Raw genomic sequence first — 27534 nt, 5'->3', positions numbered from 1 at the left:
GGAATTTTTGCTTTAAGGTTTGTGATTTTGTCAGAGAAATAGTGTGCTAGGTCGTTGCATTTGTTCTCTTGTGGGGTTTGGGGCATGTCTGTTTTATCATTAGTCAGATTTTTAACTATGTTGAATAGTGTTTGTGGGTTGTTTGAGAATTTTTCAATTTTTGAACTAAAGAACTGGGGGTTTTTTTGCCTCAAAAATTCTTTTTTTTATAAAAGGCTAGTTGTTTCCTAAATTTGGTTAGATTTTCTGCTGATTTGTCTTTTTTCCACCTTTTTTCTTTTTTTCTCAGATTTTGTTTAATTTCCTTTATTTTTTCATTAAACCAAAGGTTTTTCTGTTTTGGTTCATGGATTTGTATTCTTGTCGTCTGCCAATTTACTTGTTTTCATTATCCATTCTGTTGCGTCTATACAGTTTTTGTGATTGAAGTTTATCAAAGTTTCTTCTAGTTCCTTTTTTAGTATGTCATTGTTAAATGGGGGACGATATTTAAATTCTAAGGGCTCATTTTTCTGTATTTTTTTTTCGGTTTTATGAATTTCATGTCGGATTGGATTAGGAAGTGATCTGACCATGGAATTTGACTATAGCTAGTATTCGTGTGTTCAATGAAGCTATGATTAATGTATGTCAGGTCAAGGGAGTGGCCAGTTTTGTGTGTGGGTTTATCTGTAATTAAGGTGAATCCCAGTGCTTCCATCGTATCGTTTAGTGTCTGGCATGTATTTGATAGTGGAAACATGTCCATGTGAAGGTTAAAATCTCCCATTATGACTGTAGGTTTTGATGTGTTTAGGTTTATTGTTAAATATTCTATTAAAGGGGATAAGTTTAGGTCAAGTAAGCTGGGTGGGCAGTATATAATGCATATTTGTGTGTTCCATCTCAAATAGTGCAATTTCATGGTTTGGGGGGGGTGGGGTGTTGGGATCAGTTTACAAAATTGTTTTTCAATAATTAGTGCTATGCTGCCTCCATGTTTATTTATCCTTGGAATTGAGAATACATCATAGTTTCTGTGTGCTATTTGATTTTTAATGATAATGTCGGATTTTTTTAACCACGTTTCAGTGATAGCGATGAAATTTGGTTTAATGTCGTATAATAGGTCTGTAATTATTGGGAATTTCTTTGTTATGGACTGAGGATTTACTAGAATATTGCAAATTCTTTGCAATATTTCAGGATTCCATGATTGTCATGTCAGAAGAGTCAGACAATGTATTAACTGTCTTATCTCAGCAAACAAAGGGGTGCAGAGTTTTAGCAGTGATGAAAGAAAAACAGCACCTTTTTTCTCAGGGTAAAATAACATTTATTAAATATCTCAGTGATATAGATAATGGGAAAACAGAACATTCAAGCAGAATGGTTTGGCAACTTCAACTTTAGAACAGGAGAATGGGAACTTAAGTCATGTATTTTCAAAGACGATATGTCTGTAAACATAGTAAAGATAGAGAATTATTACAATAGGCATAAGAAAGACAAGCTTTATCAACAGATTTACTGGTGTGAAAATGGAGTCAAGATCTAGCATACATCTTATCCCTCTTGGTGACATAAAAGATCAGAACCCACCTACCAATAGTAATTCTCATAGCTCCATACCGGCCATGTCAACCCTGGTTTCTAAATCTGTTCGAGAAATTGGTTTGACAATGGAGATTTCTTTCTCTTCTTCCAGACACTTTCAAAGTCCACTTAGGTACTGTATTCAGTTTTAACATTTCTGAGCTTGGTGGCCTCAAAACTGAAGGAGATGTTAAAGAGCAGAAGCTATTCAATAGTTATAACAGATTTACTAGTTGCTAGAAAAGTCTACCATTAAAATGCTATATAGAAAAGATTTACAAAATGGTGTAGAGAGAGAGAGATTACATCATTCTCTGTGAAGACCATTTTAGAGTTTCTTTTATAAGGCCTGGAGATGGGACCCATGCAAGTATGTTAAGTGTGCATGTTGCCATCATTGCAGTAATAGAGACTGTGTCTATGATGTCAACAAAGAGATGGCTGCTAAATTAGTGAGACTTAAATTTCTATCCCATATTCTACACAAAATATAAATCAGGTTTTGAAGTCTTTGATGCATCCTGTTTTTAACCATTGAGTTATACTAGTTTTATTTTGAATACAAAGTTATTTTTTTGGTTGCTGCATGTGCAACCAAAAGTTAGCGAGTTAGCTTTGCATTCAATGTCTCCATTTACACAGCTTTTTCAGTGCGGTTTTTTTTACACATCTTTCCATCACGTTTTCTCCAAAATAATTCTGCTTTCATATTGATCAAGAGAAATTGTATTGCTAACCCTTACCTTACTTGGTTCAAAGAGAAGGAATTTCATTTCTGAGAGGAGAAACCTATTAAAAAAAAATGGGGAAGAAAGTATTGAAACACACTGTTACTGTCAGAGGCTCATATATACACAGTGTCACGCATTCATTCACTCATATGCACTCTCTCTCTTAGAGTTTTGTACAACTTTATACTATGATGAGACATCCCACCCCCCAGCATCCTGTTGTGTAGATACATTGACCTGTCTGGCCATTATGTGGCAGATCCCAAAGAACAGATGCATTTTGTTCTGGTGGCTTATAAAAGATGAAATAAGCCTGTTTTGTTTATGAAGTCTCATTCTACCAGATAGGTAGCTGCGTCCTTTGCAGAAGAGAACTGCAAAGTTGTAGCTGGGAGATTTATACATACCTTCATTAAACATAGAATAGATTAATAGGAAAGCTGATCATTAAATGATAGGAAACTTAGATGGAGGGGTGTAAATCCAATCTCCACTCCTCCACCTTACTTTACCTCCTTTCCTCTCCCATCATTTCCTCTACAACACCTCAGTAACCCCACCATGTCTACCAGCAACTCTTGTACATCTTCATCTGATGGAGCCTGGTTACCCTGCCATCCTTTCTGCTCTCTTCCTCCCCTATGCCGCTATCTCTGTGGCTAGTGGAGCTTCTGCTCAGGTCAGTCTGCATCTCTAATGTTCATCCCACCTTCTTGACAAGCCCCCATCTTTCCCGTTGGCTGGCTTCCTGCCATCTGCACTGCTCAGGTGCATTGTTGCCACTCTGTTTAGGCCTGGCACTAAGGTGCACCATTGCCCTTGTGGTCCAGTGGCACCACTCAGGTCCCCCAGTGCGGCTTAAACCTTGACTGGTGGACTGCATGGCACAGAAAGAAACTCCATGTGAATACACACAACTGCGTATTATGCCTAGTGTGATAGCTAGTCATCTGTGGATGTCAAATGTGGAATAAGTGTTCTTCAAGCTATGAACAACCCAGACTCCTAAGGTACTGCTTTTGTGAACCTTTTGGTGCAGGCTGACTGAAATGGAATAGGAATGTTGTTCTGTCATCACATACCATTCCATTAACTCGGCCTGCACTGTCCCTCCCAGATTCCAACTGTGATTATCAGTTGCTATATACTTTGTTGTATTCAACCACAAGAATGAATATTTATTTTATTTTTATAATTTTATTTTCTTTGTGTTTTTCCAGACTTCTTAGCTGGGCAGAAAGTCCAAATAGCCTGACATCGGCCAATTGGGCTCAACTCTTGACTGGGGGAGGAGGGGGAAGTCTTTGTCTTATGTTGAGTACTGTATTAAACCATGGATGAAGATGGTGTGAAAGTTAATGAATGATAATTGAGGGGAAGACAAAATGTCCTATTTTTATTTAGTTTGGAACCTCTTCCTGTTGTACATAGCACTGACCATCAAAAGAAGTTTGGAGAAGTTAACAATGTCAAGTATGTCCAGTTAAAAATGAAGTTACTCAGCCTCTATAATTAATAAGCATGCTTAGCTTAATGTTTGCAAGTGTTAAAAAGTCCTTGCATACAAATCTAGAACACATTTTTCCCAGGTTCCATATCCACTTGCAGTCTATATGCTGGCAAAGCGAGAAGCTGTTTTAGGCTTTCTTGGGTGTATAAAGCTAAGGAAAGGTGTGAATGAATTGTTTTCAGAAAATACAAGTTTGGTAAGCTAACTCCTTCCTGTTATATTAATTTGTTTCCCAGGAAGTGTTGAGAGGAGAGTGAATAAGCATACAGTATCTCAAATTGGTGCTAAAATTCAATTTCCTTTGGAAACCATGTGACAAACTTATTGGAATTATAACAGATACTGACAAAAAAGGGTCATTTGGTCTGCCCATTTGTTCCAATTCTACAATATTCCCTAGTAATCTGTATATTTCTTTGTAATCTCTGTGGGAGAGAAGCGGCCTGCAAGGTCTCGAAAGCTCACGTACTACAGTGTTTGACTTTTCAACCTAAAAAACTCCAGTTTTCTAATTCAGTAGCATCGTAACTCCCTTCTCCCACTTTGAGAGATGTTTATCTCTTCTAGCTTTTCTAATTGTTAAACTGAGTGATAGTTGGTCCAGTGTCACATAGGTCCCTTTCAGACCAGTAGTTCCCAGCCTTGTCCTGTGGGTACACCGAACTGGTCTGTTTTCTTAGCATATCCATAATGAATATGCATGAGAGATGTGCATTCATAGGAAACTCAATGTTTGCAAATCTTTTATGTATATTGATTGTGGCTGTTTGGAAAACCAGGGTGGCTAGGTTTGCCTCCAAGACTGGATGGGAAAATGTTGATCGAGGCTTTTCCAGCAACATATAAGACACATGTGACTTCAATGAGCTAGTGCTACTGGAGAACACTTACTAATGTGAAATTTCATTTGTTGTGCTTTTCCTGCTATCCTTGGTAGTAACATTTCTGAATATTAATGAGTCCTGGATCTGTAGAGAATATATGGTGATATAAAAATCTATTTTCTAGATGTACTTTGGAGATAGATGGCCCCTATAATGAAACATTTTATGAGAGATTAAAAGATCTTTCAACAGAGGATGATGGGACCGTGGCCTATGCAACTACAAAGGTAACTTGTTTTTCTATATATTGGCTAGGTGAAACTTTGAAACAGTGTAGTAAAACCCAGTACATTGGAAAAAATCCTTCAATAAATATAAGGCACTGTACCAAGTCCTTTGAAAGCAAGATATATTTATATAAGAAGCAGTTATATACTCTGAATTCAAATACTGTAGTGTTGATTATACTCTTACAGCAACATTCACATCAACATCAGAATTACTGACAATCAAATTAGGTGTATAGGATCATGCTGCAGTGATTTTTCGAAAGTATAAATAACCGATTCACATCTACTCGTTCAAGACCTCGCAATGATCTTAAAGACCTCTATCATCTCTCTCCCCCCCCCCCCCCCCCCCAAGCCGTCTCTTCTCCAAGCTCAACAGCCCTAACCTCTTCAGCCTTTCCTCATAGGGAAAGCTGTCATTGCTGTCACAGTATTCAAGGTGCGGTCTCACCATGGAGTGATATAGAGGCATTATGACATTTTCCTTTTTGTTAACCATTCCCTTCCTAATAATTCCTAACATTTTGTTTGCTTTTTTGACTGCTGCAGCACACTGAGCTGACGAATATAAAGTATTATCCACTATGATGCCTAGATCTTTTTCCTGGGTGGTAGCTCCTAATATGGAACCTAACATTTTGTAACTACAGCATGGGTTACTTTTCCCTATATGCAACACCTTGCACTTATCCACATTAAATTTCATCTGCCATTTAGATGCCCAATCTTCCAGTCTTGCAAGGTCCTCTTGCAATGTATCACAGTCTGCTTGTGATTTAACTACTCTGAATAATTTTGTATCATCTGCAAATTTGATAACCTCACTCGTCTTATTCCTTTCCAGATCATTTATATATATATATTGAAAAGCACCGGTCCAAGTACAGATCCCTGAGGCACTCCACTGTTTACCCTTTTCCACTGAGAAAATTGACCAGTTCTGATCAGTTGTTTAAATATGGTTTAAAAAATGCAATGCATGTTTTACTTATCGCATGCTTCTTAGTTGACAAATTGATCTTGTCCAGAAATGTGATTATTCTAAGGATTTTAGCAATGTCATTGATTCTTATTTTCTTCTTTGTAGATTAATCAGTACAGAGTAGCAATGACAGCTAAAGACTGCTCCATCATGATTGCTTTGTCACCTTGTCTTCAGGATGAATGGTGAGAAAATCTAACAGTTGGTCGGAATTTCCCTTATGTGTGTAATCTTCAAGGGGCCTATTTACCAATGTGCATTAAACATGATAGTTCACTGACGTCATCTTTACTAAAGGGCAAGGCCTTAGCAAATACAATGTTAAGTGATTACAGTGGCTGTAAAGCAAGCAACCCCCCAGATCAAAGCAACAGATTATAGCCCTGAGGCAACCCCCACCAAGCAATGAAGGGGCTTGGCCGAAAACCCCTGGCTATCCTCCTTCCCACAAGATTCCCTCAGCCTTGCCTACCCATCCAATGATGGGTTATGGCTCTCTGGGGCAGGAGCAGTTCCTTCTTGCTGCAGAATGGTGCTGGCTGACCTGGAGATCCACTGACCCCTCATTTCCATTCATTGACATACTCTGTTGACACTAGCACAGACCCTACAAACACCACACCCCGCCCCCATCACACTCACCAGTAAAAAAAAATAAAATAAAACTGAAGAGAGAACGCCCCGCCCCCGGTCATACTCAAATTACATCCTCTCCATCTACCCTGGCTGTGAATCCATCCCACCTTTAGTAAGACACCATACTCTTTCCTTCTGCCATGCTTATTACAGCACTTCTACTGACACTAACCCTGTCACTCCACACCTGCTTCCCCAGCATGGATATACACACACCACATCCTTTCTACTGACATTAACACATTACAACAGCACATACTGCCTCTTGTCAAACATACCACACCCCTCGTGATAACTGTTGTGTGACAGGAGGGTATGCAATACAATTGTCAAACTCTTACTATATTCTCTCAACGACATTGACACTGCCTTCACACTTACACGAGACCCACTACACTGACATTCATAATTTACTGATAGTTAAACCCCTCCAAAAAAGACGTGTCTAAAAATGCCATAAATGATGGGCCCTTGCTGTCTAGTGTTGGCAACTGTCTGTATATAAAGGGGTGATTCTCAGTGTAGTGAGGACAATCTTGCCGGGTAAAGAGGTATGTACTGGCATAGATTGTAATGAGTGAAAACTGTCCCTCAAAACAACTGAGAGAGCATGCATACTTTTATAGCTGGGAGTAAACAATGTCTACATTTGCATTTTCAAATGTCCATATCTAGTTGGGTACCCGCGCAAATAGGTGCAAATGCATGTGGTCATTTTCAACGTGTTTAAAATGACCACAAGGCACGTGTGTGGGAAGAAAAATACCCACACATTATGAAACTATTCAAAATTGCCCTCTAAGTCCAGCTGTGCCCAAACTAGTGAGGGTTGAATGTATAATAGTAAAAAAATAAATAAAATAAAATGAAATAAAATTTTAGAGGTTGGTAACCTGCATGACAATACCACATTGCCCTCCTGTTACTCACATCCTCTCCACTAGCATCATTGCAGGTTGTAAAGTAATAAGGTTGTTACCAACAGGTTAAAACTCCCCAGAAATCAACTGGGAGTATTGCTTACAGATTGGTGGTGTTCAGATGTGGGTGAGGGCGAACATTGGGTGTTGTGCATAGACGTTCTCATGCTTAATCCATCTACCTAGGATGTTAGAGAACCAAAGATGATGCCACAAAAAAATTCTCTTAGAGGGAGCAAGTTCACAAACTTCTTCAGTTGTCAACTGGGATACATTCTTAGCAGTGCACACCAGAATAATTAGGGAGACTTAATGGGCCAATTGGTCTTTATCTGATTATGATGCAAGTTCTCATGTTGCTTTCTGCTAATAAAGGCCTAATTTAAGGCTTTTTGGACAATTAACTCAGTTTAGTATATTGTTTATCTATATGCTAATAAAAGTCTTGCCTGTTCATGTGGATACTTAAGGCATTTACTGTTGTCCTAAAGGATCTGGAAAGAGTACAAACTGTGGTACTGTTGAAATATATTTTTAAGCGAAAAACGTAACTCGTGGACTGAAAGTACCTCCACCAAAGTTAAGTCTTTGGCCACTGTAAAAACCAATGATGACAGTTGTGTTGGAGCCAGCGTAGGGCCTGGGATTCCTATTCCAGTCTGCATGAGGAGACAGGGAACCCCAAGTAAAGAGTGAGAATCATTGCGGGAGCAGCGGATCTCCACCTCACGAGAGCAGACCATGAGCATGGGGCTGGAGCACCTGTTTCTGGGTTGGAGGAGGATAGAATAAGTGCAGGACTGGGGCTCTTCTTGTTGGGAGCACAGAAGGTGTTGCTGTGGTATTGGAGATTCCCGCCCTGTACCCCAAGAAGTGAAAATTAACAAGGGTGAACAGAAAAAAATCACAGCTAATCATAGTAATGATTTGAGGCATTAACTGTTTAACTAGAGGAATGATGAGAGATCTCTCCTCAGTTTTCAAAGGTGACGGAGATATAGGTCATGACAGCTTTAATGATTAATAGCAGATACTAGTTCTGCAACTGATGAAACCACTTGCCTGGCTGTTTCTTTTAGCCCAGGGGTTAGAGCAGCAGGCTGAGAACCAAGGAAGCCAGGGTTCAAATCCTGCTTCTCCTACTGATACTCCTTGTGATCTTGGGCAAGACACTTCACCTCCATTGCCTCAGATACAACTTTGATTGTAAGTCCTCTTGGGCAGAGAAATAACTACAGTTCCTGATTAGATTTATTTTTATTTATATAAAATTTATATTCTGTATCATCCAATTATTGATCAGAGTAGGTTACATAATAATCATATCATCTGTATACTCACATAACATGCAAGACATTTATAACTTGCCTTGAGCAAGAAAATAGTGCTGGCCGGCCTTGAGAAGGAACCATTTTCATGTTGCACTATCATGGGTCTCAGCTGTTCACCGCCATTACTATCCGAATGTCCTTGGGGCAGGAGGTGAGTTGACATTCCTCCTACCTCTCTGGACCCCACTGACAGGGTTAAAATAGAGGCAAATGTGGTTCTCAATCCAAGGGGGTGGGGGGGGGGGGGGGGAATTGGAGGTCCTGGTTGATGGGCCTCAAGTCACCCATGGGAGGCCTCAGAAGTCTCCAGTCTTCCCAGAAGGCTTTTTTTTTTATATTTTCAAAATGTAATGTAATTAAACCAACAAAATTGTGTTGGTTTTTCTTTTGTTTAGTTTGAAATGTCATGAAACAAAATAGGAAATGTTGACATTTCCTGTTTTGTTTCAAACAAATGCCACATCCCTAACAACTGCATTCTTAATAGATGGTGTTGAAATTTGAATTTTGATAATACCTTTCCACAGCAAGTTGAGCATTGGTTATTGATGACTTATCATAATGGCTTGTATTTCAGTTCTGAACAAAGATCTGTGGTTCCAACATCCAAATCCAGATTTATGTATTCGGTTTCCCTCTTGGACCTAGACCTTAAACCATACGAAAACATTCCACACCAATACAAACGAGACAGCAAGATAGTCAACTATTACTTGAAGAGTATACAGGCCAAGGAAGACCATCAGACAAATCTCTACAAAGAAAATGAAGACTGTACATTAGTTTTTCATAAAGTATAACTATTTTATTCTTACATTTCAGTACTCAGATATGAAAAGGGTTAATGCCATGTAGTTAATAAATTTTCAGATGTGTACAGTACATTTTAGTTGCAAATGTTCCTTGTTTTAAAAATTGAGGTGGCAGTGTGCTTTTCAAAAACATAGGACCGAAATAGCATTCTGTGAACCAATTTATGCCATTAAAATTGGCATCAAGATTACAGACTAACTGTAGATGCATTAAAGGTCACATTACAAAAAAGCTGTGACAGACAGTATAAAATGCTCTCAAGTTAAATTAATTCTTTGACGGTGGAAACTATGGTCCACTGAAGACTTGTCATAGTGGCTACTGACCTGCCTTTGCAAACATAATGAATTCATTTCTCTGTATTGATACACATTTAATGGGGCTTTTTCTAAACTCTATCCTCTCCACTACATTTTTCATTTATTTTGGGATTGTGGTGACCAGAAGAAGAAATGGACAGCTTTCCAGGGAACTGCCTCTAGTGTAAAAAATTATTTGATTTAAACTCCCACCCCCTCGTACTGCTTCTGAAACAGGACATTTTTTAAAATGTATTTTTCATGCTGGGCAATTCACTGTCAGAATTAAGCATGATTTTGAAACTTGAAAGCTTTATGTAAGAATTTGAACAAATTTAAGTGAGACTATTAGAAGCTAGTGAAATTGGTTAAGTATTTTATCATGTGACTTTTTGCTTTCTAAGTTTGTGTTTGGTTTGACCATGCATATTTTGAAGACATTATAGTTCTGATTTAGTGTAATAGGTGCCACCACTGATTATTCTCTTGTTAAATCTTTAACAAAACCATGGAAAAACTTTGCATTTTGTTATCTGTGTAAAAGAGAAAAAAAGTTACTTGTTAGAGAGCTTTATTTGGATTATAGAGATATTGATTCTCTTGGTTTTATTCATAAATAGTCCTTGATTTTTACTAGAAATCATTTTTGGCATTATCAGTGATGTAGAGGATTATTCCAAGCTTTCTAGTAATGTGATTAATAATGTTTGTTTCTCTTGCAAAACAGTTCAGACTGCCTAAAAAAAAACAAAACAAAACACAAAACAGATGCTTGGGAGAATATATGACTATTTTGTTTCATTTTTCTATAGTCCCTTACTAAAAAGCCTTCACCTGTGGTGTGAGCAATTTGAGGGCTAATGGGAAAACTAGCTAACATACAGGGTCATTCATTATTTTGCTATAATGGCTTAACGGATGCGTTAGGGCCTTACCGCACATGATGATTAATGAAATGCACATTAATATGCAAATTAGGTATTTGTCATTCATATGGGAGGAGATAGGGCTAATGTATTTTATTGTTGGAAATATCTTCATCTTTTTTGGCCGTGTTGTCCCTGCAATAGGATCGAAAATGCTTTTCCGCATTTTGTGGTTTGAGAGAGAGTTCGAGAGAGTGCCTCAGTCTCGAGCAAATGGGTCAGTTTACTATTTATATCACTATAATTGGGGGACCTTTTTCATTTGGGGTGAGGTGTCAGGGGTGGGGAAGGCTTGGGGGGGCAGCTTAAGGTACACCATCATGTGTACGAACAGCATAGTAAATGCCTGTGAAAAATGGGTGTACAAATCCTACTTTTCTTTCAACTCTCAGTGCTCCAAATGACACTCAATTTCTACAGTGATATAAAAAGTAAACTGACCTATTTGCCTAATACTGAGTCTCATGCTCTTGCGCTCTCTCTCATAAAACCTGTCTGGACAATAATGCAAGGTATGAACTGAAATAATGCAGCATATACTAAATTTATTGTGTTGTGATAAAATAGTTGTGATATGTGGTAACCAGAAAATGTCTAACCATGCCCCTTTTTCTTATCACAGGTGTTAGGCCTGCAAAATAATGAGGCTGGGGATAGTGTGCTATGGTCCAATGTGAAGTCTGTCTCTAGTGTGACAATTCAAAATAAGCCTTGTTCTTGAAATGTATTGACCCACTCACCAGAAGCAAAACTACTAAAGATGACAGACTTGGAAGCTAGCAGTACTTAGCCTAGGCCTTGACTTCACCTTCATGCTAGCTACTATTTAAATGTACTGTATTTGGCTTTAAGTTTCTATATGGGGTAATATAAAAACAGCTTGCAAACATCACCATTGGCTTTGAAGGTGCTGCAAATGTAAGCAAGGAATGCAAGCAAGTTCCGAATCCTTAACTGATGCAAAAGATGGAGCCCATAGCCTAACTAAAGCTGCTATTGTAACACAATAACAACTGTAGACATAAAGAGATGTAATTTAAACTTATTGAACAGGAACTACTTCTCCACTTCAGCTGGAGTTAATGTTCTAAAGAAATTTAATATGTAAAACTATTAATTTTTGGGTGGGAGCCTTAACATGCTACTTTCATTAAAAAAAGAAAAAAAATTATGAGAAGTAGGGTGGGATATACCTATTCTGAGCTGAACTGGATCTGTATTTTGTAACTTTCTTGTCCAAGATATGTGTGCCATTTTGGCTAGATCCCCATGGCTAAGGGCTTACATGCTATTGCACAAATAGCAAATCCTGACCCTTGCACCAAAATGGGTGTGTTAACACATACAGTTGTATGAAAAATATTTTAAAAGATGTGAAAAGGCTACCGTGGATCATTATACAAACTGTCTTCATACAATGTATTTTGAAAAGGGGGTCAATTAAAGATGCTTATAAAAAAACAAACACATTTTTCTGGATATGGTACCACTGCATAATGGATAGTTGTCTTCTGAACTAAAATTTCCAGATGTTAGTTATATTGAAAATATTCATTGTAGCAGACAGTAAGATATAGGAAAAATGGTACAGGGAATAGGAATGGTTTATCCTGGTGTGAGAAATCCTGATCCAGGTATGGGTAAATGTTTGCATTCATCTGAACATGCCAGAACTGTTTTATGCTTAATCATCCCAAGTCATTTGCAGGATCCTGTTTTTCTTAACAGCTACTACTTTGTCTCCCAGACAACAAAGTAAAATTGTGAGAGGGAGATTACAAACAATCCTCACTCCCTGCCTGCTATATAAAATATATTGTCCTGGCATCTGCTTATGCCAGGTTAAAATAGAATGTAAATCCAGCAGACATCGCTATAAGTATTAACCTACCTAAATACTGGCTAATGCGCAGCTAGCCCTGAGGACATCTTTGAAATAAAATTTCCTTAGTTATGGTTAGGACTAAAGCCTTTATGCTGAGCAAGCTTTGGTAAAAAAAAAAAACAAAAACCAAAATTAGATTGGAAGTTGTGACACTAAATTTACACTAATGCCAGCTCACTAAGATTTTTCTCAATTGTGCATCTCTGGCAAAGAGTAGCTTACTATAGATTTGGTTTGGGGAAAATAGGAAAATGTTTTAAAATACATTTTAAGCACCTTTAGGAGGCTAATGTTTTGGAGTTAGTTTTACATGCCAGTAATTTAGCAGAGTGTTTAATAAATACACACTAACAGCCATTAACGATCTGGCACTTTTTTTTGAATTTTGAAATTTTCAAGCAAGAGTATTGTGTGTTGTAGAGTGTGGGTCACCTAATTTGGGTACTTGAAAGGGAGCTAAAAATCTACCTAAGTCCTGTGTTTAAACTTTTCCTACTAGGTCTATAATATTTACATTTGCGTCCTTTTTTTTTTTTTTTTTTTTTTTAGTAAATACCTGTGCTTTTTGCTTGTGGTTATCATCCCCGTCACGATATTAAATATAAGAAAAGAGCCTGCCCACTGCTTGATCTACCCCATCTTCTTTTTTTTTTTTTGTGTTCTTTTTTTCCTTGATGGCCAACCTCTCACCTGCAGCTGTAGGCAGCATATGGAACCTAGGTGCTCCCAAGAGATGTCTCCTGGAGACCATCCTCCTGCCTAGCTCTTTTATGGTTGAGGGAGTAGTAGCAGTTACCCTTCCAGAAATGTTGTCACCGTTGTAGTATACCCAACCATTTGTGCCTTGAACCTGGGTCTCCTACACTGGGTGTGAGTGCTGCTTACTGCTCCTAACAGGCTGCTCCATAGCAGCTACATGTCCGTCTGTCTCATATTAGCTTCCTGTTTCCATTAACATTGAGGAAGCTGATCTGCAATTGTACAAGCTGGAGCAGCCAAGGCTGTTTTGCTGCTTTTACAAAATGTTTATACCATTTGCACATTATTGAAAGGTAACCTCTCACAGTTCTCCTTCCATCTACTGCTCTTATTCTCACTTCCTCCTAGCATACGGAGGACAAGGGCCCTGCCACTACCAACAGTGACTTTTTGCACTAGCCTAACCCTGCTCCCTACAAAAGCTTTAGAAGGCAACCTAGATCTTGGTGGTGTCTTTTCTGTCTGCCAGTGATCTATTCCTTACCTCCTACTGTATCCTCAGCTGGCTCTCCTCAGCATTCAAAAGCACATAATGTTGCTGATGACTCATGAGACCTGTTGGCCTTGCATGGTTCAGACTGCAAGGAGGAAGAAGCAGCAGCAAGTGTATGCTGCTTGCTTACTCCTGCTGTTGGCTAGAGAACAGTACAGAACGGGGGTGGGGGATGTAAACAAAACACTGCTGTCACCACCTTTAGCCAATAGCTTCATCCTACACTGCTCTTTTTGCCAATGAAAAATTGGGCAATATGCTGTCTTCCAGTGCTAAATCTGCTTTTTCTAGTAGGGGTTCCTCACTGTGCATTGACATAACAAAAGATGTTGCTCTAGAGGTAGATGTCTGATAAATTTATAATGCTTGATCTTTGCAACCCATCTTATGAACTTACAGTATCCTTAGCAAGGTTTGTATTAAAGACTATACACTTTCTGTGCAGTTGAAGATTTACTGTTGTCCTTATGCACCCTCACATGCTGCTGTGTTACTGTATTGAAATAAAGAGAGACTCCAAAAGATAGGTGATGAAAGGGCTTATTTAATCAGTGAATGCCAGTGGAGGTGGGGAAAGATGCATGGTACATGGAATGATCTTTTTATTTGAGTTTAATATTTTTTTAGCTTTGAAACATTTACTAACATTACACATTTTAAAAAACCCTCTGCTTTTCCAATTGCTTTTGAAACTGATCTGTGGCTCAGGGCTATTTAGCTGAAGTGTATCAAAAGGCAACACAATGTGAAGTAATAAATAAGGTAAAACACACATGTATTAGTCAGTGTTTGCATTATAGAAATACAGTTGTGGCATTTCTTGGCTAAAGGCATCCTTGCTTGAATGATATATAAGCTGCATGAAAAACAGCACACTTTTTAAGCTGATCTTATTGCCAACTTACATCACAGTTCTAAGATCAAAGATGTTTCAGAAACCTCAACAAAACTCATCTCTGTACAGAATTTCACCTGTATCTCTAAATTACATACAGACCCTTGGACTTTATGCCTGACCCACAGAGATAGTATTTAAGTATAATGGGGCAAGTGATGTACAATACACTAAACTTTGAAAATCTTTCCATTTGCACAATGTTGTGGTGGAAACCAGTTATAGAAGTGTCATTATGTTCGCTCTATGGCCTAAAATGTAATGTACTTTGAATGCTAAGTGTAAATTGCAGTGGTTTCCCTTGCAGCCTTCACTGACATTACCCTACATTGAGCCGTTCACAATATACTATGGAGCTGTGAAACTAAACATTTATGCTTATAAACTTGAATTTGATAGCACATGTCCTTGAGCAAACACTGTACATGTATTTTAAACAGAATGGCAAAATCAATTCTGGTACATAAGAATTCAAAACCTATATACTGCATTTATAAAGATGTTCCCTCTATACATGTAACTTTTGTTTTGCATTTTGTATTTAAATGGCTATTTATTTTTATGTCATGACAATTTCTATATAAGGTGCCATACTAAATGTACAGATTGCATGTTTTATGAGTATGGTGTGTAAATGGAGAAATAATGAACATATTCAATACTATGCTGGTCTATGCTTATTTGGGAATCCTAATTGAAATAAATGGTCAGAATCTTTACTTGCTAGTAGCAGACTTGTTCTTCCATGCAAAATGCTTTTATGACATTAGCAATGGCAGTTTCAATCCCAAACACACGCAGAAGATTGCGGAAACAAAGTGGGGTCCTCTCTCTCACTTTATTCTTGTCCAGTCTAAGAGCTGTGGAAGACAAAAATAAGGATTCTGAAATGATTGTCCAGGTGGATAATAGCAACTATAGATTAGGTTGTACCAAATTCACTGGGTTATAATTACATTGTATAGTTGCAGTTTACAAATGTCACGTAATCTGACAACCAATAGAAAAGTAGCCTAAGGATCAGGTTAAATTGGATATTTTGGCTTATGCCAACATGCCCAGCTTAATGTTGAAACTGATGCTTTGAGAGGCTTACCTGTCTGAATGGACATACCATGATAGAAGACATTCTTCAAAGTAAATTGGCTACTATACTCTTCATTTTTATAACAACTTTTTAAACAAATTGGATTTACATATATTTCAAGCAAAAAAAAAAATTAAGCCAAAAAGAAATGACCGTTTAAAAAAAAAAAAGTTACAATTTAGGGATTTAAAAGCTAGGCTAACAGGAACAGCACAACTGATCCACACTGACAGAGAGAATAGGTTAACTGAGCAAACTTGGGAAGCTTAAGCTGGTTGAGCAGCATCGGTAGAAGTTATTATGTTAATGGGTTCGGTGATGGTCATCTCCCTTAGCAAACAATATGGTCAATAGCTGGTAGTGTATGTGTACAAAAAACCCCCCTTGCTCAAATATTCCACCTTTTTGGCGTCCAACTCCTTACAAGACCTTCATAATAGGCATCATTGTGCGGCAACTTGTACCATTGTTCACTCTGCCTTATTTTTAATCATCGGTCAGTCCATATTTTTTTGAGATTTTTGTGCTTGAAAATTAAAGTGCTCCGTGCGTTTCAAAAATTATTTCTCCGATTTTAAATTTTATAAATTGTGCAACATCAATTAAATATAATCACTTAGCTTATAAATCCTGTCCGTTTTCAATGTTGTAGCCCCTTATCTTGACATCCGATGAATTTTAGCAACGTGATCCATCTCCACATTGCTTTCTTGTGTCCGTGCCCGACACTGTACAATGTTTCGGACGGGGTCATCCTTCTTCAAGGGCAATATTCTGCGCCATAAAAACGTTTGTTAAAGCCCAGTTCAATACATCACTCATTCCTCCACTGTCAAACATGCATAGCTACTCACTCAGTTTTCCGCCATTGTGTCTCTCAGCGTTTTTTCAACCATTCTCTTCCGGTCTAGCCACTTCCCGCCTCCATTTTAAACTCCCTTACGTATATGACATGGGCAACACGTCACTTCGGTCTTACAATGAGTACCACTCTATCATATTATTCAAACCCGTTGGATTAACTGTATGCATGTAAAAAATCCATTGTTGTTCCTTCAAATTCAACACCACATTAGGATCCCCGCCCCGTTTTTGTATAGTGACAACTTCTAAAACTCGCCATCTCAGCTGTTGGAAGCTGTGTTGTTTTTCTTGGCAATGGGCCACAATGGGAGCCATCGTTTTTCCTGTGGTTATGCAGCTACGGTGTTCGATGAGACGCACGCGTATTTGGCGTTTTGTCCGACCTATATAGTACAAGTTACAGGGGCAAACAATAATGTAAATCACACTAGATGTATCGCAAGAAGAATATTGGCGTGCTTTATGCGTTTTCCCATGTTTATCTGTCCACACTTCACCCTCAATCGCCTGACTACACAGTGAACAGTGTTTGCACGACCAATGTCCTAGTTTTTCATTCTCACTCCTCGTGTTTCTTATAGACAAGAAAGAGTGTGTAACTAAATCGCCCACATTTTTTCCTCTGCTATACGCTATAATCGGCGGTTCTTTGAAAATGTCATGAGTTTTTAAGACCGCCCAATGTTGATGTATCAACTTAGAAATTCTGCGTGATAGATTGGAATGTGGAATAGTGCACACTATCTTAGACTCTTCACTTTCTGCAGGCTTATCAAGGAGCAACCATTGGCGCTCAGCATTATATGCCCTCTTATAAGCTTTCTTTATATATTTCGCTGGATAGCCGCGTTCAAGCAAACGTGTTTTGAGAACAGCTGCTTGACGGACAAACTCCACTTTTGTACTGCAGATGCGCCGTATCCGTAGAAACTGCCCTATAGGCAGATTATTACGTAGCTTTTGGGGATGAAAGCTGGTATAATGTAAGAGGGTATTCCTCTCGCACTCCTTACGATATAAGGAAGTAGTACAACGACCATTAACTAATTTGATGGAAATATCTAAGAAATTGATATCTGTTTGATGGTAGGTGCTGGTAAATTGAAGATGCTCATCTAATGTGTTTATCCACTGCAAAAACAGTTGTAATTCTTGTATATCCGCATGCCAGATGAAAAAAACATCGTCAATATAACGAGTCCAATCCGACACTGGACTGAACTGTGTTTCTGGGTACAATTTCTCTTCCTCAAATTGACGTACGTATAAGTTGGCCAGGCTCGGGGCCATTGTTGCACCCATCGCCGTACCACTTATTTGTTTATACCATTTGCTCAAAAAAGTAAAAAAATTCTCACACAGTGCAAGTCTGGCTATCGACATTAGAAAATCTGTTGGAATATGATGTGGACGATCCCTGTTGTCCAGATATTTCTCTAAAATTGACAAAGTCTCTTCCTGCGGTATCGAAGTATACAAGGATTTTATATCCAAAGTAACTAATATCACTGGGTCTGCCACATGAATATTTTGTAGTTTCACCAGCATGTGTTTAGTATCTTTGCAATAGGATACTGCATCCATTACCATCGGATGTATGATCACATCAATCAAGGTTGAAAGTGGTTCTAATAAAGACCCGATAGTCGTTACAATGGGACGCCCCGGCGGATTGTGCAAATCTTTATGCACTTTAGGTACCATATATAGAGTTGGTGCGATTGGAAATTTCACCCGCAAAAATTTGAACTCTCTTTTGGTTAGAAAACCTTCAGCCATGGCATCCTCTGTTAGCTGATCAATCTTGGACTGCAGTTCTTCAGTCGGATCTTGTGATAGCATTTCATACGTGGATATATCTTGAACGTGTTCTGTAACCATACATTCGTATTGATCCCGATTTAAGATGACCACCGAGCCTCCTTTATCCGCTTTCTTGATGACAATTTTATCCTCATTTTGCAACGTGTGGAGCGCCTCTGTTTGTTCGCGGCTTAAATTAAAACTCGGAGGACTTCTTATTTGTTCAATTTGCTCTAAATCCCACAGCACAAGGTCAATAAATGTTTTGATGGCAGCATCTACATTACCAGGCGGTAACCAAGTTGACTTAGGAAATACCAATGAAGAATCTTTTTGAATGTCAATTTTGGAAAAAAAACAGTCTCAATTGTAACTTCCTGAAAAATTTGTACAAGAACCGGCGACTTGTAAATGCATCGTAAAATTTATACGGTACAAAAGATAATCCTTTTGCCAGGACTTGTAATTGTATATCAGTCAGTCTAATATGGGACAGATTTATGATGTTGGATGTCTGGTTTGGGACCTGGTCCACGGGCGTTCGCCAGGATCTGGTGCCGATGGCTGTCGTGACATCCGAAAAAACCTCCTGTTCTGTGATCTGTATGCGGGTGAAATTTCCAATCGCACCAACTCTATACATGGTACCTAAAGTGCATAAAGATTTGCACAATCCGCCGGGGCGTCCCATTGTAACGACTATCGGGTCTTTATTAGAACCACTTTCAACCTTGATTGATGTGATCATACAATCCGATGGTAATGGATGCAGTATCCTATTGCAAAGATACTAAACACATGCTGGTGAAACTACAAAATATTCATGTGGCAGACCCAGTGATATTAGTTACTTTGGATATAAAATCCTTGTATACTTCGATACCGCAGGAAGAGACTTTGTCAATTTTAGAGAAATATCTGGACAACAGGGATCGTCCACATCGTATTCCAACAGATTTTCTAATGTCGATAGCCAGACTTGCACTGTGTGAGAATTTTTTTACTTTTTTGAGCAAATGGTATAAACAAATAAGTGGTACGGCGATGGGTGCGACAATGGCACCGAGCCTGGCCAACTTGTACGTACGTCAATTTGAGGAAGAGAAATTGTACCCAGAAACACAGTTCAGTCCAGTGTCGGATTGGACTCGTTATATTGACGATGTTTTTTTCATCTGGCATGCGGATATACAAGAATTACAACTGTTTTTGCAGTGGATAAACACATTAGATGAGCATCTTCAATTTACCAGTACCTACCATCAAACAGATATCAATTTCTTAGATATTTCCATCAAATTAGTTAATGGTCGTTGTACTACTTCCTTATATCGTAAGGAGTGCGAGAGGAATACCCTCTTACATTATACCAGCTTTCATCCCCAAAAGCTACGTAATAATCTGCCTATAGGGCAGTTTCTACGGATACGGCGCATCTGCAGTACAAAAGTGGAGTTTGTCCGTCAAGCAGCTGTTCTCAAAACACGTTTGCTTGAACGCGGCTATCCAGCGAAATATATAAAGAAAGCTTATAAGAGGGCATATAATGCTGAGCGCCAATGGTTGCTCCTTGATAAGCCTGCAGAAAGTGAAGAGTCTAAGATAGTGTGCACTATTCCACATTCCAATCTATCACGCAGAATTTCTAAGTTGATACATCAACATTGGGCGGTCTTAAAAACTCATGACATTTTCAAAGAACCGCCGATTATAGCGTATAGCAGAGGAAAAAATGTGGGCGATTTAGTTACACACTCTTTCTTGTCTATAAGAAACACGAGGAGTGAGAATGAAAAACTAGGACATTGGTCGTGCAAACACTGTTCACTGTGTAGTCAGGCGATTGAGGGTGAAGTGTGGACAGATAAACATGGGAAAACGCATAAAGCACGCCAATATTCTTCTTGCGATACATCTAGTGTGATTTACATTATTGTTTGCCCCTGTAACTTGTACTATATAGGTCGGACAAAACGCCAAATACGCGTGCGTCTCATCGAACACCGTAGCTGCATAACCACAGGAAAAACGATGGCTCCCATTGTGGCCCATTGCCAAGAAAAACAACACAGCTTCCAACAGCTGAGATGGCGAGTTTTAGAAGTTGTCACTATACAAAAACGGGGCGGGGATCCTAATGTGGTGTTGAATTTGAAGGAACAACAATGGATTTTTTACATGCATACAGTTAATCCAACGGGTTTGAATAATATGATAGAGTGGTACTCATTGTAAGACCGAAGTGACGTGTTGCCCACGTCATATACGTAAGGGAGTTTAAAATGGAGGCGGGAAGTGGCTAGACCGGAAGAGAATGGTTGAAAAAACGCTGAGAGACACAATGGCGGAAAACTGAGTGAGTAGCTATGCATGTTTGACAGTGGAGGAATGAGTGATGTATTGAACTGGGCTTTAACAAACATTTTTATGGCGCAGAATATTGCCCTTGAAGAAGGACGACCCCGTCCGAAACATTGTACAGTGTCGGGCACGGACACAAGAAAGCAATGTGGAGATGGATCACGTTGCTAAAATTCATCGGATGTCAAGATAAGGGGCTACAACATTGAAAACGGACAGGATTTATAAGCTAAGTGATTATATTTAATTGATGTTGCACAATTTATAAAATTTAAAATCGGAGAAATAATTTTTGAAACGCACGGAGCACTTTAATTTTCAAGCACAAAAATCTCAAAAAAATATGGACTGACCGATGATTAAAAATAAGGCAGAGTGAACAATGGTACAAGTTGCCGCACAATGATGCCTATTATGAAGGTCTTGTAAGGAGTTGGACGCCAAAAAGGTGGAATATTTGAGCAAGGGGGGTTTTTTGTATAACTATAGGAGAGAGGACTGATTCCTAACTCACACTATAATCGAGTGTCAGTTGAAGGTTTTTGTCTGTTTGCACAGTGTATGTGTACACCCAGATGTGCCTGTTAGTTCCAATAAGAACCAGAACGTCTAGGGAATCAAATGGCAGAAACTTGTATACCCTTGGCCCTAGAGTTTGTGCTGAAACTGGAAAGTGATAACTTTTGGTATCTTTGTGGCAAAAGTGAGAGAGGATACATTGTGTGAAGAACAATTTCCCTTCACTGTAAGAAAAGGATCAGAAAACACACTGAACACACATTTCTCACTGTGACTGTGGATAGATCTCATCTGAATCAGAGCTTGAACAGGAGTGTGACTAGGGACAGTGGATGTGGTCAGTTGGCTTAGGTTAAGAGACTAAATCAATCTCACAATGGAACAGACCATGATGTAGCCTGGCTATGGAGCTGGTGGAGATCAAAAGGTTTTTAGATTTGTAATGGCAAAGGTCTTTTCCAACTTGACTCTGGAGCAACAGACTGTAGCTTACTGTTCCCTGTACGTACCCAGATCAGGCCAGAGAGTGGGTTGAGCTTCCTGTCCAGCAGATGGAGACAGAGAAAAACTGAAAAGGGTATCCTATATCAGGACAGAGCCCACCCTGCATCCCTTCAGTATTTCTCTGTCTCCAGCAGCTGCAGGCAGCTGAACCTGTGGTTCCCTTTCTTCCTCAATTCCTTTTTCCCTGTGAGATTTTCTTCTCATATTTTTGCAGGATCAAGCAAGTATTACCGATAATTTTATAAATTAAAAAAAAAAAAGAAAAAATAGATTACGCAAAGTTTTTGTCTGAATTCAAAACGTCTGCTCTGAGGGAGACAGTTCGGTCGCCTCGCTCTTATGGGGGGGGGGGAGGGCTTGCCCCTTAATTATTCAGCCTAGGATTCCCTTCCCAGTGACCTGCTTGTCTCTTTGGGAGGATACTGGTGGTCCAGTCACTCCCCCTCTCTGGCTGCTCTGACCCTTGAGACACTCAATACCTTGGGTCTTCTAGCAGGGAAGCTTAAGTCACCTGCAATTGTTTATAAATAAATCTATCTATTTATCTATTTCCAACTAAGTTGGAAAGAAAGACAAGCTTCATTTTTCTCTGCTCTGCTTACCAGGAAGGCAGCATGCAGGGTTCATTCGCCTGCATTGTAGCCCAGCTCAGCTGATTCCCTTCTCCACAGCGGCTCCTGCCTTTGATCATGCCACGTTCTATTTCCTGCCTAGCGCTTGGGGAGCCTCGTTGCGGCATTCCTGTGATGGGCTGTGCTCAGAGTGCCTGCGGGGAGGGTCCCTCTGCAGTGGCGAGACAGGTGTCTGGCTTCTAAGCGCATGGCTAGGCCTTTCCCCTCATGAAAAACCGAGGGAACGGCAGCCATTTTAGGGGCAGCTTTAACATCAGATTCGGGGCTGCAGGATGGAGGAGAGTGTGATTTAACCATTTCACCTCCGGATTTAAGTCCTGAACATTCCCGGAAGGGGATTCCTGACCCTACCTCCTTACCCCCCCCCCCCCCCCTTTACCTGGGAAATCCAGGCCTTGTTTTTCAACTGAATTTGTGCTTTTAATGCACAAATCCTATCTAGCTAGCCTGCAGGAGGAGGATTATCCCTCTCCAGGCCCTCATCAAGCAAGAATCTCTCCGGTGCCTGCTCCACAGCCTCCTGCTGCTCCGGATGGGCAGGGTTTTGTCAGGGGCAGGGTGGTGCCGGGGATTCCGGTCCCTCCAGACCCCTCCCAGCCATCCTCTGTCCCTGATCCGGACTCTGATTTGTTACTCCCAGGTCCTCCACTCTAGGGAGACGATCCGTGTGTTCTCAGATTGTTCCAAAGGGAAGAGCTGGAGCCGCTTATTCCCTTCATCTTGGATGAGCTGAGTATTGAAATTCCACCTGAGGATTCCACTAGGGCCTCTATGCCAGCCAACATGGGCCCAGACCTGGCGGGACAGGGCTCCTCCACATACATTCCCGTTTCATCCCATGCACATGCAACTGCTCCTCCGGGAATGGGAGTCTTCCGAAGCGGGGCTCCAAGTGGGCAGGGCGATGGACAAGCTTCATCCCTTCCCTGATCAATGCCTAGAGATGCTTAAAGTTCCCAAGGTGGACGCTTCCATCTCCGCTGCCACCAAACACACCACCATCCTACAAACTGGAGCTGTATCTCAAGCGCATCTTTGAAGTCTTGACCTTAGGAGTCCGGGCGACAATCTGCAGCAGTCTCATGCAGTGGGCAAGTCTCAGGTGGGTCCAACAATTGCTCAGCCCCCAGGACCTCCCATCTGCAGAGGCAGAGCAGGCAGAACGGCTGGAGGTGGCGGTGCAGGCCAAGGCTATGGTTTCAGCGGTGTCGGCCAGATGCCTCCTCTGGCTGCGCAATTGGTCGGCAGATTCCTCCTCCAATTTGCAGTTGGGCACCCTTCCCTTCAAGGGTAAGTTGCTTTTTGGTGAGGACCTTGAACAGCTTATCAAATCCCTGGGAGAGAACAAGATTCATAAGCTGCCAGAGGACCGCCTGAACCAATCTAAGTTCTTTTTTCCTTCACGCTCTCGCTTTAGAGGTCAGCGTAGGTATAACATCAGAGCGCAGGGATCCTTCCAAAGAGGTACCTCCTCCAGATCCCAGTCCTGGTCTCATTTGTTTTGTGACAGTCATCCCTTCCAGGATGGTACCTGCAACACTCGACCTCAATGAAATATGGCTGGCCCATTCCTCCATTCCCAACTTAGGTGGACTTTGTCCCTGTTTCTTGAGAATGGGTCAAAATCACGTTAGATCAGTGGGTCCTCGAGGTGATAGAGAAAGGCTATGCATTAGAATTTGCTCGGGACCTTCCAGACCTCTACATAATCTCTCCCTGTGGAAGTCAGAAGTGTCCAGCGGTCTGCCAGACTTTTGTCAGGTTGCAAGAGCTCTGAGCCATAGTCCCAGTCCCAGTCCCAGTCCCGGTGCAGGAACAAGGATCCAGCCAGTATTCCATCTACTTCATCGTCCCCAAAAAGGATGGCTCCTGTCCCATCTTGGATATCAAGAGAGTCAACTGGGCCCTCAGGGGTCCCCATTTCCGAATGGAGACCCTGAGGGCGGTGATAGCGGCGGTTTGCTCAGGCGAATATCTGGCTTCTCGCGACTTAACGGAGGCTTACCTGCATGTCCCGATACGCCATGACCATCAGAAGTATCTCCGGTTCAACATTCTGGGGCACTTCCAGTTTCAGGCGCTCCCGTTTGGTCTCGCCACCACGCCACTCACTTTTACCAAGTTCATGGTGGTGGTGGCGGCCGCTCTCCACTGGGTCGGAGTCCTAGTCCATCCTTACCTGGACGACTGGCTCATTCGAGCCAAGGCAGAGTCTCCCTGCAGGTCAGCAGATGACAGAGTCTTGACTTTCCTCACTTCCCTCGGGTGGATAGTTAACGTCTCCAAGAGCAATCTCCAGCCCTCCCAGGTCTTGAAATTCCTGGGAGCGAACTTAAACACCCGGGTGCTCAAACTCATAGATCAAGTGTGCAATTTTCTCTCTCTCTCGCTACCCACGGCCTGGGACTACCTTCAGGTCCTGGGTTCTATGGCTTCCACTATCGATCTGTTCCTTGGGCTTTTGCACATATGCGTCCATTACAGAAAGCTTTGCTGTCCCGCTGGAAGCCTGTGTCAGAGCAGTTTCAGACGCCCCTACTGTTCTCCAACTCTACCATCGCCAGCATGCTATGGTGGCTCTCGCTAGCTCATCTCCTGAAGGGGATGCCCCTACAGACTCCTCAGTAGATCATTGTTATGACAGATGCCAGTCTCTCCAGCTGGGGAGCAATGTGTCAAACTCAGTTTACGCAGGGATTCTGGTCCCCAGTTCAATCCCACTGGCACATCAATCGCCTGGAGGCCCGAGCGGTTCGACTGGCTCTCAAGGTCTTTCTACCGCTGATCCGTCGCAAGGCGGTGTGGATTCTCTCAGACAATGCCACCACGGTAGCCTATATCAATCAGCAGGGGAGCACCAGAAGTCGCCTGGTGGCTCTGGAAGCCAGAAAGCTATTTGACTGGGCGGAGCATCACCTGGATCGATTGGCAGCTTCCCACATTGCGGGGAAGGAGAATGTTCAAGCTGATTTCCTCAGTGGGCAGTGTCTGGACCCCGGAGAGTGGGAGTTGCCAGATGGAGCGATGGATCTGATCGTCTGCAGGATGAGACCTCCCCACTTAGACCTGATGGCTACGCTGAACAATGCAAAAGCACCCAGATTCTTCAGCCACAGAAGGGAGCACTGCTCGGAAGGGGTGGATGCCCTGGTTCTCCCCTGGCCTCATAACATTCTCTTGTATGTGTTCTCCCCCATGGCCTCTGGTGGGAAAAGTACTCAGAAGAATAGAACTTCATCGGGGGCCCGTCATTCTCGTAGCACCAGAGTGGCCCCGAAGACTGTGATATACGGATCTGGTGAACCTCGCGACAGCCGGTCCTCTTTGCCTTGGTCACCTTCCACACCTGCTTCATCAGGGTCCAGTATTTTTCGAACAGGTGGATCACTTTTGTCTAGCGGCCTGGCTTTTGAGCGGCGGTGACTGAGAAAGAATGGATATAAAGAAGAAGTTATTTCTACTCTGTTGCGGGCCAGTAAGCCCTCTACCTCTCTCGCTTATGTCCGGGTTTGGAGAGTTTTTGAGAACGTATGTGCTGAGTACGGAGTGCCAGCGCACAAGTCTCCAGTATCCCAGGTCCTCTCCTTTTTCCAGAATGGCCTTTCCAAGGGTTTGTCTTTCAACTCCTTGCGGGTACAGGTTTCCGCTCTCTGGTCCCTCTTAGGCAGTATCGATGGTTACGCGGTGGCGGTTCATCTGGATGTCATTCGTTTCCTCAAGGGGGCCAAGCATTTGAATCCGCCTGTCTGGGCTACTTGCCCCTCATGGAGCCTTAACTTGGTGCTTCGGGTTCTTTGCGAGGCGCCCTTTGAACCCCTCTGGCGGACTATGCTCAAGGATCTGCCTCTAGACTGTTTTCCTTGTCTCTATTTGTTCCGCCAGGAGAGTGTTGGAGCTCCAAGCGTTGTCTTGTAGAGAACCCTTCCTACGTTTTTCTGATTCAGGGGTCTCCCCTTAAGACGATACTTTCCTTCTTGCCGAAAATTGTGTCTTCCTTTCACGTCAATCAGTTGGAACTCCCGATCTTTTCTTCCAAAAGCACTGCGACCACGCCTAGTGTGACCTGCATCGTCTTGATGTAAAACGAGTACTACTGCAATATTTACAGGTTACAAACCAGTTGAGAGTCTCTGATCATCTTTGTCTTATGGAGTGGCTCAAATACAGGAAATAAGGCTTCTAAGGCTACAATTGCTCGATGGCTAAAGGAGGCGATTGTGTTGGCGTATATCTGTCAGGGCCGGACGGTTCTGGAGGGCTTAAAGGCCCACTCTTTGTGTTCACAAGCTACTGCTTGGGCGGAGAGTCAGTTGGTCTCTCCGCAGGAAATTTACAGAGCAGCTACTTGGAAGTCTCTGCATACTTTTGCTCATCATTATCGCCTCGATGTGCAGTTGCCAGTTTTTAGCTCTTCGGAAGGCAGGTGCTTCGAGTCGGACTGTCTCGGTCCCACCCTATTTAGGGAAGCTTTGGTACATCCCACTGTCTGGACTGATCTGGGTACATACAGGGAAAGGAAAATTGGTTCTTACCTGCTAATTCTTGTTCCTGTAGTACCATGGATCAGTCCAGACTCCCGCCCATGTACTTGTGATGCGACCGCTCGAAGTTTTCCTTTGTCTTCTTTACAGCATTTTGGATCTATCTGCTTCCTATCAGAATTTTAAGGTACGGGAAGTATCTACTAGATGGATATATATATAGGAGTGGTTATTTACAGTGTTTTGAATTGTTCAAATTACCAGTTACTTGTTGCTTGCTTGATCTTATATTAGTTATCTTTATATTTCTCTGCTTTGATAACGTTTATACTGAAGGGATGCAGGGTGGGCTCTGTCCTGATATAGGATACCCTTTTCGGTTTTTCTCTGTCTCCATCTGCTGGACAGGAGGCT

General features: G+C 41.3%; 2 protein-coding genes across 5 annotated transcripts in view; one reads left to right on the top strand and one right to left on the bottom strand.

The window, feature by feature from the left end:
- Nucleotides 1-12849, top strand: part of IPPK (inositol-pentakisphosphate 2-kinase) — a 189672-nt gene extending 176823 nt beyond the window's left edge. For all 4 annotated transcript variants that reach the window (XM_029599379.1, XM_029599381.1, XM_029599376.1 and 1 more), the window contains exons 12-14: nucleotides 4825-4927; nucleotides 6018-6097; nucleotides 9377-12849. In XM_029599379.1, the coding sequence (XP_029455239.1) occupies nucleotides 4825-4927; nucleotides 6018-6097; nucleotides 9377-9599 (406 nt within the window). In that variant the 3' untranslated portion in view covers nucleotides 9600-12849. The remainder of the gene's footprint in view (nucleotides 1-4824; nucleotides 4928-6017; nucleotides 6098-9376) is intronic.
- Nucleotides 12850-14590: 1741 nt separating this feature from the next.
- Nucleotides 14591-27534, bottom strand: part of CENPP (centromere protein P) — a 685914-nt gene continuing 672970 nt past the window's right edge. Inside the window, exon 9 of the mRNA XM_029599391.1 lies at nucleotides 14591-15729. Within this exon, the coding sequence (XP_029455251.1) occupies nucleotides 15593-15729 (137 nt within the window). The 3' untranslated portion in view covers nucleotides 14591-15592. The remainder of the gene's footprint in view (nucleotides 15730-27534) is intronic.

This window comes from Rhinatrema bivittatum, chromosome 4, assembly GCF_901001135.1.
Source record: "Rhinatrema bivittatum chromosome 4, aRhiBiv1.1, whole genome shotgun sequence".
Classification (NCBI taxonomy): domain Eukaryota; kingdom Metazoa; phylum Chordata; class Amphibia; order Gymnophiona; family Rhinatrematidae; genus Rhinatrema; species Rhinatrema bivittatum.
Note: the sequence above shows the minus strand (reverse complement) of the source record. Positions and strands in the feature narration are given on the sequence as shown.